Source organism: Gymnogyps californianus, chromosome 4, assembly GCF_018139145.2.
Source record: "Gymnogyps californianus isolate 813 chromosome 4, ASM1813914v2, whole genome shotgun sequence".
NCBI classification, from domain to species: domain Eukaryota; kingdom Metazoa; phylum Chordata; class Aves; order Accipitriformes; family Cathartidae; genus Gymnogyps; species Gymnogyps californianus.
In genome coordinates, this window is record NC_059474.1 from 10,562,993 (window position 1) to 10,577,552 (window position 14,560).

The following is a 14,560-nucleotide window of genomic DNA, read 5'->3' on the forward strand; positions in this document are numbered from 1 at the left end:
TGATAGAAGCTATTAAAAACAACTAAAAATCCGTTTTTATAGTGCATTTCAATTATTTTTCAAACAATACTGATATAAGAAATTTCTCATTGCCATTTGTACAAACGGAGAATACTTGTTTACAAGTTACTAAAATAAGTCAACAGAAGTAATATTATTTTGCTTTGGTTTACAATTTAGTTTTACACTAATTTAACATTGGAATTATCACCTTCACTTTAGTATAGATTTTCAGAAAATACTTCTCTTTAGGAAATACTCAAAAAATTGAATTAAAATAAAAAAATTAATGAAAAGCATCTTTAAGCTAAATTTATGTTTACTTTGATTTGAATTACCTGCCTGGCTCATTTTGGTGATTATGATGTCTCTTCTGCTGAATATACAATTCTTTTTTATTTCATAATTGTTCTTCTGGTGTAACTTAAGTTTTGCACATGAGATGTAGGTAACTTTTGCTCATCTTCCACATGTGTCCGAAACACCAGAATTCTTTCAAAGTATAGTGAAGCTGACTTTTAAATGTGATGTGTTTAGTTCCAGTATCTCCAAACCACTGAACTGTTCTTGTATGAGCTGTTTTCCTGGATGTTCTAGCATTGTTATTCCTGAAATAAAAGCAAAACACTGCCGCATATCTCAACCACATGTATTACTGTCTAATGTGATTTATTTACCATGTCTATCATGGTAGCCAGGATAGATAAAAAAAAAATTGTAATTTGGAAAAAAAAAAAAATCGCGAATTGTTGAAGCAGAAAATGTGTATTACATGCTGTAAGTTCTTCACCGATGTAAGATTGTCAGATCCAGGAAAAAGTGTCCTAGCTCTGTTGTATTTGCTCAATTGATACCTTATCTCATGGTCTGAATCTTGATTTCTACATAAATTTCTGTGTGAAAAGACAGAATTATTGGGATGGGCTGTTTTTCATTAACACATTTACTGTGATAGTACTATGAATGTGAAGGCAAGATTGGTCAATAGTAGCTGTAATCATCAGCCTTATCACGCATATTAAATTTTATACTATCGCCAAAGGAAACTAACCAGACTTCACTCTCCTTGAGAGAATTTATACCTTGGTGTTAGTTGGATTTGTGGGTTTTTATATCAAATACTTTTCAACAGCAGGCTGCTTGTATTTTCAACATTTTGCCCTGTTTATGCAAAGGCTTTCACTGTAATCTTATGACATGAGTTGAAGGGCTAAGCACTCAATTACTATACAAAACAGCTTCAAATTAAGTGACTTTAACAATGACATAACCGTGCTATGGCATATTGCAGATTATCTGTGCATATGTTGAAACTACATGGGCCAGCAGTCTCGTGAAGTCTATTGGATTATTTGAGCGGTACCAACTATCTGCTGGTACCAACTATCTGCTGAATTGGTCGTGGAAATGCAGAAATGCTGGCCTAAGTGTGACTTCCGGGACGGAGCGAAAAATATTCTTGATGTGCTTGTCCAACCTGTTCTTAAAAACATTAAATCAAGAGGTAACCTGTGCCTAGGTAGCCTGTGTTTAGGAAGCCTTTCCACGTTCATGATGTTCATGTCTGTCTTATAGACAGGGTAAAAGCATGTTTCTTCTTTTTTTTCTCCTGGAGGTTGAGATGAATTCATCGTCATCCACTAAATTACATACAACCTTTTAGGTATTCACTGTTACTCCGTTGAGATTGTGACTTCATTTTTCTTTGTGGTAACAATGGCTTTACAAAAATGCCTGTTCTCTAGCCCTGGCTGCTTGTTCTTGCCCCTTGCCAGTTTTACATCACTTTATTTTTGCCAGTGCAGCTGTTTGTGGGGCTGCTATTTGAACAGGATCAGTGACACGATACATGCAAAACCATGGATCAGTAAATTTGAATTGGGAGAACCTACTGATAAGGTACTCGCCAAAGAAAAACCTGATATCCCTGAGTTCTCTTCCATTTACCCCAACTCGTGGTTAACGAGCCAGAGGGCTTGCACTGCCAGCACAGTTGGGAAAGACAAGGAGAACAAAGAGGAGTGTGCTTGTGGGCAGGCATTGCCTTGGCATTCCTGCCGGTGAGTCAGCAGCCCTTAGGGGACTGGCACACATTTTGATCTAAAGCTTCAAAACAGGTTTGCAAAGACTGACTTGGTTGGTGGCTTGTTTAATCTTTGATAAGAGCTTATGCTCTTTTTAATGTGCTTAAATTTATTTCAAAGTGTGGAGTGGCACATGCAATTATCACGTAGTGTATGCAGCATTCCAGCTACGCTGTCATCTTCCTTCATGTATCATTTGCTAAATAAAAAATTCATGATCGTCCCTATGTTCCAGAGAAAACCCGCTGCAAGCTTTATCATAAAATAATCAGGAAAAATATTCTTTTTACCTTAAAAGCTCAGATTTTGTTACACATTTATAATGAAATAGGGGGGTTGCTATAAGTTGAATTGCTTTCAGTACTGTAGACAGGTTTACTTTCAGAGGAATGTTTCAAATGGTTCATTTTCTTTTATTAACATGCTAATAAAGTTAACTGGCAGAGAACTGTTTTACTGAATTGTTTGGCAAGAATGTGATCAGTAAGGTGGTTCTGTCATGACTTATATTGGTCTGAATATCCAAAGACATGAGCTTTGCTTCTTTTGTCCATCCCTGCTAGCAATAACCAAGTTGCATGTTAAGTCATTACTGGGAATTTCTTTTCTTAAAAGTTCCAAGAGCCGTTCTCCATTTCCATTGCTGGAACCCATTTCATATGTTTGAGGATATAAGTTGACTTGCCAGTTCTTATCAGCTGTCATTTAAAATGTGTATCAGCAACTAGATATATTAAAACCAGTGGTTGTAATTGGCAAGTTCACAATACTGTTGATTTTTTTTTAATTAAGTGCTTAGTAATAGAATCAACAATTTAAACATTGTATACTGTCTCTCTTGTATGTTTAATATGTGCTTTAAGAGTGCAAAAAGTATCCTCTGATAAAGCAAGTCCAGAATCACCAGAGGAGTGGTGAAAGGCTAGCGGGTATGTTGCCAAGTTTTAAGTGTCCTGTTCCTGTAAGTGTTTCCTCTTTTCTGCGTGCAGCCTAAAATAAAACTGAAATGCCGGTAGCGCCTTTGGCAAGCACCTGTGCGCTAAGTGGGCTTGCTGGAAATGCGAGTGGGGGAGCTGTAGGGCCTACCTGTTAACGCATACTTGATGTATAGGCATATGGAGCGTGTGCTTTCGCTTTACTGGGGATGTTGATGGGTTACGATGAGAGCTTGGGTCCCACTTGCGCAGTTTCAGGTTCTTACAGGGCCCGCGAGGCGGGTGCTCGGCGCCCTGGAGGGGTAGCAGGACCTGCTGCATCTGCTGCCGTCTCGCTCCCGAGGAAAGAGGAGCGCTGGAACATCCCCTGCCACGTACGGAGCCGAGGGTGGGAGTGGGGCTTCCCCTCGGAGGGCTGTTTTTCGGGCCATGCCGCTCTCCGTGCGAAGACAAACCACGTACCGCCATCGCTCCGGGGTCGGGACACTTGTCGCCTCCCGGCCGGCGGGCTCTAGGACCCAGCGCCCCCTCCCCGCTCAGCCGCGGGGCGGGAGCACCCTTGGTCCTCCTCGCGCGCTGGCGTAGGCCTGATCCACATTCGGGAAGGGGTGGGGGCCTCTTTCTGATTGGACAGAGGGCTTGTCGCTCTACCTGCTGCCCCGCCCCCTACCTAGCCGCGTGCCTGTGTGTATGTACGTAAGGGAGCGCGTGACACCAGGCCGGGGGTTGTGGTCCGCGCATGCGCGCCAGGCGTGGCTGAGCCCAGGACTAGGACCTTGCTCCGGGGTGGGCGGGGCAGCCCAGGAAGGGGGCGGGGGCTGGGCAGCGGAGTGGGGACTGATGGGACGAATTCAAGATGGCGGCGGGGCAGGTGGGGAGCGCTCACGGCGCCCTGCGGCGTCTCCCTCATTCATTGCGGCAGTGACGGGCGGCGCGGCGCGGTGTGAGCTGGCGGCGGCGTCTCGGCTGGCTTGAGCGCGCCGGGCGAGCGAGAGAGAAGGGCCAGGAGGAGGAGGAGGAGAAGAAGAGTCGGGCCCGTGAGGAGGAAAGCGGGCGCCGCCGGCCGCCTGTGAGAGGGCGGGGAGGAGGGGCGGGTCGGTGCCGCCGGCGCGGGCGGAGCGGACATGGCCACCATGGAGAAGCTGATGAAGGCCTTCGAGTCGTTGCGCTCCTTCCAGCAGCAGCAGGGTCCGGCTGCCATCCCCGAGGAGCCGCTCCAGAGACCGTGAGTGACCCGCACCCGGGGACTGGGAGGGCTCCCGAAACGCTTCGGCGACATCCTCCCCTGCCCCGGGAGGAGGCCGCCCCGCCGAGCCCCTGCCGCTCTGGAACTGCTGACAGCCCGAGAGGCAGCTGGCAGTCCCCGGGGACGTTAGTCTCGGGGTGCTTCCCTGTCCTTGGTAGGAGCCTGTTCCTGTGGACGTGTCTGGGAGTGCTGCCTGCTCTGTATTTAAGTTTAAGCGAGGAGTAACTTTCTGGGCAAGCATATTTCAAAATGCAGCAGTATAGGTAATGAAGGGGAGGTACAAGAATGCTATATGGGTTTCACAGGCTGGTTCTAGGAAGGAAAACCTTATTTTCAGCTAATACACTGCTGAAAAAAAAGGCAAAAACCCCTAAGCACAACTGAAAGCACTAAGCCTCATAAAGTTAAAGTCTGAGCTCTGATGCATCTGGGAGGAGTTGATGTGGATGTCTGTTTATGACAAACTTTAAATAAAGTTTTGTGCTGTGACTTGCTGTGCAGAGACCTAAGAGGAATTAGTTTAAATATTCCTGATACCCTTTTGCTTTCTTAAACATTAGGGACGAATGCATTACATCCATGCGATACTCAGGTTTCCCATCTGGAGGCATTACTGGAGGACAAGGGCAAGGAGGTGTTTAGTATCACAGTGCTGTCCCTTACACTTGCATCCTCTATAAATAACTTTTATTGAGCAGGTGAAAAGACATTAAGATTTTTACGCGATAAATACGTGAGTCACACTATTGCTTTTTCTCCAGCTATTGGGGAGACAGGAGAAGCGGAACAGTTGAGGAGCAGGTAACTTCTGAATTGGCAGTTTCATAGTGTTTTGGCAGAGGATGCTAAGCAGCGGAGCTGGGCTCTTGGCCACCTGCTCCCACAGTACATTCTGATATGGATACCAACTAAATTATCATGGTTGATACTGTTTGGAGAGTGTTGTCTCAAACAATTTCAATGCATTTTCATACTTTTCAGGCCTAATAGATGAAAAAACTCATCTTCTTCATGAGCTAATTGTTTTTAGATGCCTTACTGGTCTGCAGGAACTAATTGCTCTTTTGTGCTTGTATTTTGTGTGAAATGGAGGATGGCCATCTATTTCCAATCTTTTCTACATGTAGTTGAAAAAAATCTGTCTAGAAAGTTACTGATGAGATAGATCATGGTATTTCAAGACAAAGTCCTGAAAATTATTTGTGATGCTTGCTGAGGGATGTTATGCTTGGTTTGGGGGTCTGAATTTAGGCATACTCTACTCAAAGCATTAAAAAATTAGGGTTGTGGTTGTCCTTGTTGACTTTGCTTTGTGTTCAAAAATAGGCTGTATGTTTTCAGAAAGCTGATGGTATTGCATACCCCCAGGAGCTATACAAATTCAGTAACAGCACTAAGCCTCATAAAAGCCTATGAAACGATATTGTGGCAGTCTTTGCTGAAGTTTCCCAAACTTCTAGTGAAATATCAGGTGACATCTTGAATGTCATTCACAATACTGTCTGCATTTTTGTTGTTTATAATGGACTGGAAAGAAAAATTGCGTCTGTGTTTTCCTTGTGTTTGGGGAGAGGTGTTCATTGTGGTTCTGTACAAATAGCACTTAAATATTTTGTAGTTCTGTGTGGTAACTTCCTATCATTCTACATATTTACTGTTGTAAAAGGATGCGAGCTTACGTGTCAGTAATGAAAGAATAAATTCATTGGTGAATTCATAGCATGTGCTACTGGTTTGCTCTTTAATTGTTTCATTAGATATCTTTTTGACATTGTCCATTAGATCAAAGTTGTCCTGTTGCCTAAATTAGACGAGAGAGAAGCTGTTGTTCCTCAAGTTATAGAGTAATCTCGTTATTACAGGTGGTGTTAGACATTTTTTGTTGGACTTCTTTGCTACAGTAAAACTAACTGCCCACCTCTATTTTTTTCCTCCGAAAATAAGCTACCTTAATTTACAACAACACAATGTTACCTCTACATGATTGAAAATAACAATTTAAAAAAATCTTTCGTGTTGGAGTAGGCAAAAATGGCCTTCTAAATATTTTGGTTGAAACTGAGCATTCTACATCTGGTTAGTGAATGAATTCTACTAAGGACTGTCTGTCTCCTGCTATGAAATGTTTTAAGATCACAGAGATTGGGGTAGAGAAGACTTAATTGTTTACACAACATGTATTGAAGTTTTTTTTCACTTTATTGTAAGACAATGACTTCTGAACTCTTGATACAACTGATATCCTGGCTTTACTTTTTTATTAAAATATTGATTGAATTCAACCTTTTACCAAGAAGGTAAGAGCTTTTTCTGTTTGGAGAGATTTTAATTGGTAATAATCATGTGTTCTGCTTTTATTATGCATTACAGTCAGATGTCATTTTCTGGCCCCCTCTCTTATCTCTTGCTGGTTTTTTTTCTTCTGTGAAAACCAGTTGAGCTCTCTGTCATCATACTGCTTCTATACACTTCTGCTGAGGCACCTTATTTTCTTCCGTATCTATTTTTAGCTTTTTCAGACTCTTAAATTTTGGCTGGAGTTGGGTGTTTTGTTTTGGATTGCAAAACTCCCACTGACTTAAAATTTGATTAGCATGATGTGAAAATTCAGAGTTTACTTGGTGAAACTAAAAAGCAGATGGGCTATCATACAACGTCCTATATTTTATGTTTTATTCATTTTTACCTCTTATCAGTGAGCTGAGAGAATGACTTGCTAATGTTTTTTCTGGAAAAGTATTTAGCTTTGGTGTGATTAATCCAAAGGTGGATTCTTCACCTTTTCTCTTGTCAACTTGTTCTAATAGTTAATTATTGTAATTGTTTTTAATTGTGCCCTATTTTGATTTTTTTTTTCTTACATTTGATTCTAACCATTACCTTTACAACAAAAGGTGCTGCAAGAGCCAAAGTGCTCTCCAGCAACATGCATTTTTCTATACTCATGGATTCTTCTGGATTTTTTTATGTTTGACTGAAGCTGTGGTCATAGATTGGTTTCATCAGTGCTATATGTAGAGGTATCATGAATTTTGTGCTTAACTGAAGACCACATGAACTGCATGGATAATCTCTTGCTTGTCAGTGGTGGTTCCTAGATGGTTTTTGGAGTTACCATTTCTAGGGTGTGTTGTAGACCTGTTCTAGTTAATTTGACTATCCATCATTGTCTGTGTTACTACACATTGTTTGAAGCGTCTGCCATATTTGGGCTTAGTTTATTTCTTGATCCACTCATATTTCTGTTATTAATAGAATCTTTTTTGAGTTTCCCATTACTTTTCTCAAGATTAATGTCAAGCCGTTTGACTTGGCCCTTTTTCTTAATGCTAGTTCAGCTTTAGAGCTTCTGTACTCTTTTTACATATCCTTAATTCCAAGGCCTAATAAAAACTAGCATCAGTGAGCTGCGTCTCTTTGTAGCCAGCTCATCAAGACTCAGTGCAAAATTATCTGGGCTTGCTGGTTTTCTTATATTGTTTATAAATCTTCTTGGCTAGAGATTGTCTGTAGAAGTATGCAGAAGATTAAACTGCTCTGCATGTGAGATGAAGCTTTCCTGTAGATAACTGCTACTTCCAATATCTCCTGCCTTCTGTAATTCATCAAACTGAAATGACCTTACACTTGGGGCTTGCTACTTCAGCTCTCTTCTAAGAAATGTGTGATGCTGCTGTTGTCCCGCTGGGTATGCTCATCAGCAAATTTGCCTGAGGACTTCATAATACTTCTGAATACAGCCTTTTTTTTTTTTTTTTAAATAAAAAAATCATGTGTTTTATCTCTAGATACTGTTCTGTTATCCTTCTCCCTCTGTAGGCACAAAAAATGTGTGCATGCACACAATGTACATTAAGTGTTTGTCTTCCACCTTTTCTTTCATTTCTTCAAAGGCTGGTTTTTTGGAAGTTGAATAACCAAATGGCAGGTGAAAGATTCGGTACAGCAAACTTGGTTGAATGTTTGTTCTTCTTTCCCTTTGGACAGTAACTGATAGTTAGTCTTCACCTCTAGTTTCTCTTATTTCAGTTTAAATGGTAACTTGTTGCCTATATGCATTCCTTTCAAGTTTTCAGGTTAAATTTTCTCTAGTCAGGCCTTTTTTAATTTTTTTAAGTTACTTATTTCAGTGAGGTGGTAGATTCAGTGTTAGGTGAGCTCTCTGTTTACAGAAATCCGCCAAAGAGATTGATCTGTACTAGTCTGAGTAGTATTGAACACTACCGCCTGCCTTGCTCAGGGCTGTATTGTGTGTAGATAATAAAGAACTTTATTCTGAAAGCAGTCTCATTCAGCAATGTCTTTAATGTGTTTTGTATCTGAAATAGTGAGCTTATGGGCAAGTTCACATGTGCCTGTTCTATTCTTGTGTTTAATGTGTACTGAAAATGATGCTCATAAGAGATGTGGGCAATGCTAGGTAAAATTATCATAAAGTTGAAATGATCTATTAAGTTTCTTAGATGCCTGTTCACATCAACAGTGCTTAAGTTGCAAAATTGGTTGGACATTTGAGGAAGTATTTGCTGTTTTGTTAGAGGCGATCTGAAAGTGCTGTTAAAGACTCTGTGGTGCTTTTTCAAGATAGAGAGAAAGACATTGTATATCTTGATCAAATTCAGATTGGCTACTCGTATTCTACCAGTTGCTTAAGAACACAAGCCAAAGAAGAGATCCTCTTTGAGGAACGCTGAAGCTTATCTAAACAAAATACTGCCAAATTATAATGGCACATGGTTTTGTTCAGAACTATTCCTTAAACTTTTAAAAAGGGAAAGTATTTCTGGAGTGAGATGAGAGGAACCTTGGGAGAAAAACTGAAATCTTGGGAGCAAACACTTTTCAATCCCCCACTTCCAACCTGATGGAAGCAAAAGGACAGAGGTACTTGCAAAGAATGGCTTTTTTTCAAAAATGGTACCATTATTTGAACTAAAGCTCTTAAATATTACAGCTTAATTCTTCAAAATTTTTGTCTAGCAATGTATTTTGAGTTAGCCAACAAGCACATTAAATTAAGCTACCTGCTGTTGGTCCTTAATGTTGTGTTAACTATGTTAATGTAACTCAAGGCTGTTCACATAGTTTTCCAACTTCTAGTTCAGAAACACTGTTTTGCTATTTGATGGTTTTGCTATTTTTTGCGAAGACAGAAAATTAAATGCTAAAAATACACATGATCAATTTTCACTTGGAAAACAAAAGGGAAGATTCTCTGTGAATATGAGTGAATGAGCAGGTACCTCCTTGTTGTGAAACAGACCCAGGAGAGGTACCTTTGGGTGTGCAGTTTAGCTCCTGTATTGCTACTGGTGGCACATGGAATGTGGTGTATGATAGGATTGCCTCAGCATCCTTTCCAGTTCGGATACAAAATGCTTGATTTAATAGAACTCTAAGTTTCAAGAACTTGCCAGACAAAAAAAGTCTAAGGTGATATTATGTGTGAGGAAGGTCTTCTTAAAAGTGATATTTTTAGGTCTGCAAGACTTGTTCTCATGGCTTATTTTCCCCAACCTGTTTCTTTCTATCAGTTTCTTTATTTCAGCTTTGTTCGAGGTCTGGTCCACTTTTTCCTTCCTTTTCCTTTACTCCTGTTCATTCTTCAGTTTTGTTTCCCAAGTATTTTGTCAGGGAAAGTTACGGAATTAATGTGATACTCCCTGTTAAATGGTTCGTTCTTTTTCTAAGTTTGTATCCTTCCCTTTGCTTGTGTGCCTGCGTGCTCTCAGCAGCAGTTAGTACATGAAGTCCTGGGACTACAGGTAGTTGGTATACAGCTGTTTATATAATGACCAGAAGAGTGCATCTTCTTCTTGTATAATCATTAGACACTACTCTAGCAAGAGTGTTTAAATGGTCACTGCTCACTTTTGAAGTCTTATCTCAGACTCATTATCACTGTGTTCTTCTTTTAGAAAGAAAGAACTTTCAACTACCAAGAAAGATCGAGTGAATCATTGCCTAACTATATGTGAAAACATAGTTGCTCAGTCTTTAAGGTAAGACAATGTCTTTAATTTATTGCCTTAGTGTTAGTTGTTTGGAGGCTTCCTGATCATTGGTGATTTTTAATGCTCAACTTCTGTTTACAACTGAAATGGCACAATTTTTATTTTTCTTTTTGCCAACCCAAAATCTAATATGTAATTTTGTTTAAGCATTGGTAGAATAGGCATTATCCTTCTACCTCAGACAGAGAAACTGAGGCACAGAGGTCAAATACCTTGCCAGATTTTGTAGGGAAGAGCAGGGAAATGATCTCTCAACTCCTAATGAAGTGCTTTAATCCACTGAATGTCTTCTCCTCTTGTATAACTGTGTATATGTGTAGCTGGATTATGAAACCCCCTCAAAAATAGCATTGGTGTTTGGTTTTCATAGTGTACATTGTAACTTTCTAATGTTTTTTTTATTTAGAAATTCTCCAGAATTTCAGAAACTGCTGGGGATTGCTATGGAACTCTTTCTCCTCTGCAGTGAGGATGCAGAATCTGATGTCCGGATGGTTGCTGATGAATGCCTTAATAAAGTTATTAAAGTAAGAACTTTTATATTCTGTACTACCAGATTTTACCTCTTCTTGATGCAGTGTCCTGTATGAATTCACACTGATGTTCTTTTAGTTGCTTTTCTTATTGTTGATAATATAATGTAAGAGGTTAAGCAGGCTTCTTTACTGTGTGTGCTCTTAGGAGAGCTTTTTATGCCCGGATGAAGATATTTGACTTGTCTTCTGTCATTCATCATTCTGATCTATTCTTTTCTTCAGTCGTTCATTAACTTTGTTCTCTTCAAGTTAACAAAAACAAGGACATGGGCTTTTCTAAAATCATGTTGTTGTATGGGAGGAATACTCTATTATTGTTCTGTAAACATAAAGATACTTCACATGAGGAAAGATAAAAATATTGTTAAAAAGCTGACTGAAAGTTGTAGTGGCTTTTCATTCCAAACTAGTAGTATGCTGTGATTCAGGTAGTGTGATTTGCTGAGACTTGGAGGAGGAGCTTTTAGGCTATAATTAGGATAAATATGGTGATCTGGAGATTGTTTATTACCCTACTGTGATCCAGAATGAAGGACGTGTTGGAGAACAGCAGGCGGGCATTCGTATGAGGTCAGGCAAGGTCTAAATCTTGATTCAAAGTATCTTAAAATGAACCTTTTGAGTAATTGCTCTAAGCTGCTGCTTCCAGGACAGGTTTACCTTCACGTGCCCTTTCTTTTTTTTCTTTTTTTCCTGTTTTCTGAAATACTTGACCTTTGAGTCAATGTAATGTACCTGCATAATTAATCTAGTTGATGCAAAGTTTAAGTGCTTTAGAAATATGCAAATAATGATTTTCTTCAGTGTGAAGGGGTGTGTAGAAGCCAGCAAACGAAACATCCGTATTTCTGTAGGGATTTCTCTCGGTTAAGTTCTATTTGATATCTTAATGAATTTAAGTTTTGGGGGTTGAGCTTGTGGCTGAAAGTTGTATGGAGAAAGCTTACTGATTATGTAGTGTATTCCATAATGAAAGGGAGTGAGGAATTGCAAGTGTCTTTTGCTTTTTTTTGTTTTGCCCTGTAGCACTTTGCTTTATTCATTCTGATTTAAATGTTTTTCCATTTGCAGGAGTTTAACACTCTATGAAATGCATACACCATTATGTAACTTAATTTGCTTTAAAAGATGCTCTGAAACAGTTCTAAAGAATGCAAACTTACTTCCTTCTTTCCACCAAACTATTTTATAGGCTTGGTATAAAATTGACCTCTTTAATTCACCGATCTATTTAATATTATTGCTTTCTGGCATGTTTCAAGGTAACTTGAAAAACTTTAATTTTTTTCAAATCTTTGTATGGTAGTTTGTTTTGTTGTAAAGATTACAGTGATTTTAAATGACAGAATCTTCCAGCAGTCCTTAAGCTTGCCAGTTGGTCACAGCTATGAAATGGTAATAGTTGTGATATTGCAACCACATGGATGTATCAGACTGTTATCGAAGCTGGTCATAGTTTGTATTCTGTTTCTATGTTTTATGCTGTGTGGAAGCAACTTAGTCTTTAGGCAGATGCTGTCTTGTGTATAAATGCAGAGACAAAAAGATGTGCAGTTTTATTTTTGGTTGTGCAAGTAGCAGTGATGCTTGTGATGAGCGGAACAGAGGCATTGGGGCCCTAAGCTTGCATATTAGTCAACGTTCAGCTTTTTTAGTACCTCAGGCATTTTAGAGACTAATTCCGTTGCTAGAAAGATGTTTTGTATTTTCTCTCTTTAAATATAAGAATATAGATGTAAGCATTACTTGTGTAACTGTGTGTCTGTCTGGAGTTTGTGCTCATTAGTATCATTAAAATGCTAACACTTCTGTGTAGACAATGCTGTAAACTGAAATAGCAAATAAGTTTAGATAAACACTCTGTAGGTCATCTTTAAGTATCACTACGCTTGTCAGAACCTCACAGACAGCATAAATGGCTCAAAGTTTAAATAGCTTTATTTAGAAGAAAAAATACCAAGTTGGGAGTTACCAGGTTTCTGTGGGTAAGCTGTTACTGAAGCTGTCTTGTTTCTGAAGCTGATGTACGAAGTTGTAGTATTCTCTATGCTAATGACACTGGTGGGACTGTTCACACAGATTGGAGTACAGTTGGTCTCAGTAATCGGGCTTTATTGTTTGTAGTAATAATGTTGACTATGCTTACAATTTTTTCTGATTGGGATGACTTTTTAGATTCTACCCTGCTAAAAATACAGGTATACACTAGTAAAAAAAGTTGTTCCAGTTGTGTGTGTTGTAAGGACAACCTTTGAAACCAAATAGTAGCTGGCGCCTTTTTGTGTTGCTTGATATCCTTATAGACAGAGGCAGTGAGCTTCCTATAAAAACTAAGTTTTGTGAAGTAAGTGAGATTTATCCCTACCTACTGTCATCTAGGCACCTGCAGTTAATAGTTGGGGTGCTTATGACAATATAAAGATACAGGCCAGGTAAGATTTTTCTGGGGAAGGTAATACCATTTTGTTATAATGACTAGTATAATTGTGGGGAGTGAAGTTTTGGGGCATACAATTTTAGGCCAAGGGAATCACGCTCTGGAGGAGCCACAGGCACTTTGCTGACCATGCTTAAGCAGTTGTGGCCTCTACATCAGCACGTACCATGTAAGATTTTGTAGTAATCATGAGTAATCCTGTGAAGATGTGAGTTTAATGGTTGGTGGTCAAGAAGGCAGATAGAAAATTAGAAATTATTAAAATATTGGGCAAGGAATAAAGAAGGAAATACTAAACACTTATAGCACTGTGTAAATCCACAATGTAGGCACTTGCACATTGTATGAAGCTCTCATTTCATCTGAGGAAGTGGTGGTGGAAATATTCATAAATAGTAGTCTGCAGTAGGAAAAAAATGGAAGAGAAAGGGTAATCGTATGTATACAAAATATTCTGTAGGAAGAGATTATATATAGCAGAACTATTTTCATATTTTTTTCTTCTCTGCTGTTTTAAAGATGGAGGGAGAATGATCGAGTTGAGGTGAACAGAAAATTACTACTTCTCGGTGCTTACTTTCATTTCATGTACCCTAGTTCTTAGCCAGACTGCAGTTTCAAACTACGATATATGCTCTGTTGCAGTATGCTTGATTAGATCCTGGGATGCGATACTTCTGGTGTCCAGAACACCTTGTGGTAATAAATGGATGCATAAAATAGGCTGATTCATGAAAGAAGGATTTTTCAAGGGCTGTTAAAGGTAATGGTCCAAATACAGCCTCAGTTTGAGAAACAGTAGGAGGCTACTTGATGGTGGGGGTGTATAACAGGGAATACCTCTCGCTGCTTATGAATACTATTTTTGTGTTTTAATATTCTATTCATGATTATCTATTCCTGGCGATTGCCAGAAAGCACATTAGGTTGGCTCTGCTTGTAGTCTGATCCCATATGGCCTTTTTTTAGGTAGAATGGGTAAGCAGTCAGTATTAACTGCAAATAACTGTTAGACTTTGTGGAATTTGTCCGTGTTTCTGTTTCGTGTTTGTGTGAAAGATAAAGGTGTCTCTCTTCGGTATTAACACTTTCCTGGTCATACATCAAATATAGGGGCAGTTAGATAGTTCTGTGCCTTTTTTGAAGCTGTTTTATTGCAAGTGTAACGTTGTTCCTGTAAAGTGCCTCCCCTCTGATACAGTACGTTCTCAATGCATTTTATTGCAGGCTTTGATGGATTCCAATCTTCCTAGGTTACAATTAGAACTGTACAAAGAGATCAAAAAGGTGAGTTTCTTTCTTTCATGT

The 14,560-nt window shown here is 39.4% G+C and overlaps 1 protein-coding gene across 1 annotated transcript in view; it reads left to right on the forward strand.

Annotated features, from left to right (window-relative positions):
• The first annotated feature begins 4,143 nt into the window (after positions 1 to 4,143).
• HTT (huntingtin) overlaps positions 4,144 to 14,560 on the forward strand; it is an 87,476-nt gene continuing 77,059 nt past the window's right edge. Inside the window, exons 1-4 of the mRNA XM_050896588.1 lie at positions 4,144 to 4,244; positions 10,184 to 10,267; positions 10,686 to 10,806; positions 14,480 to 14,539. Coding sequence (XP_050752545.1) covers positions 4,144 to 4,244; positions 10,184 to 10,267; positions 10,686 to 10,806; positions 14,480 to 14,539 — 366 coding nt within the window. The remainder of the gene's footprint in view (positions 4,245 to 10,183; positions 10,268 to 10,685; positions 10,807 to 14,479; positions 14,540 to 14,560) is intronic.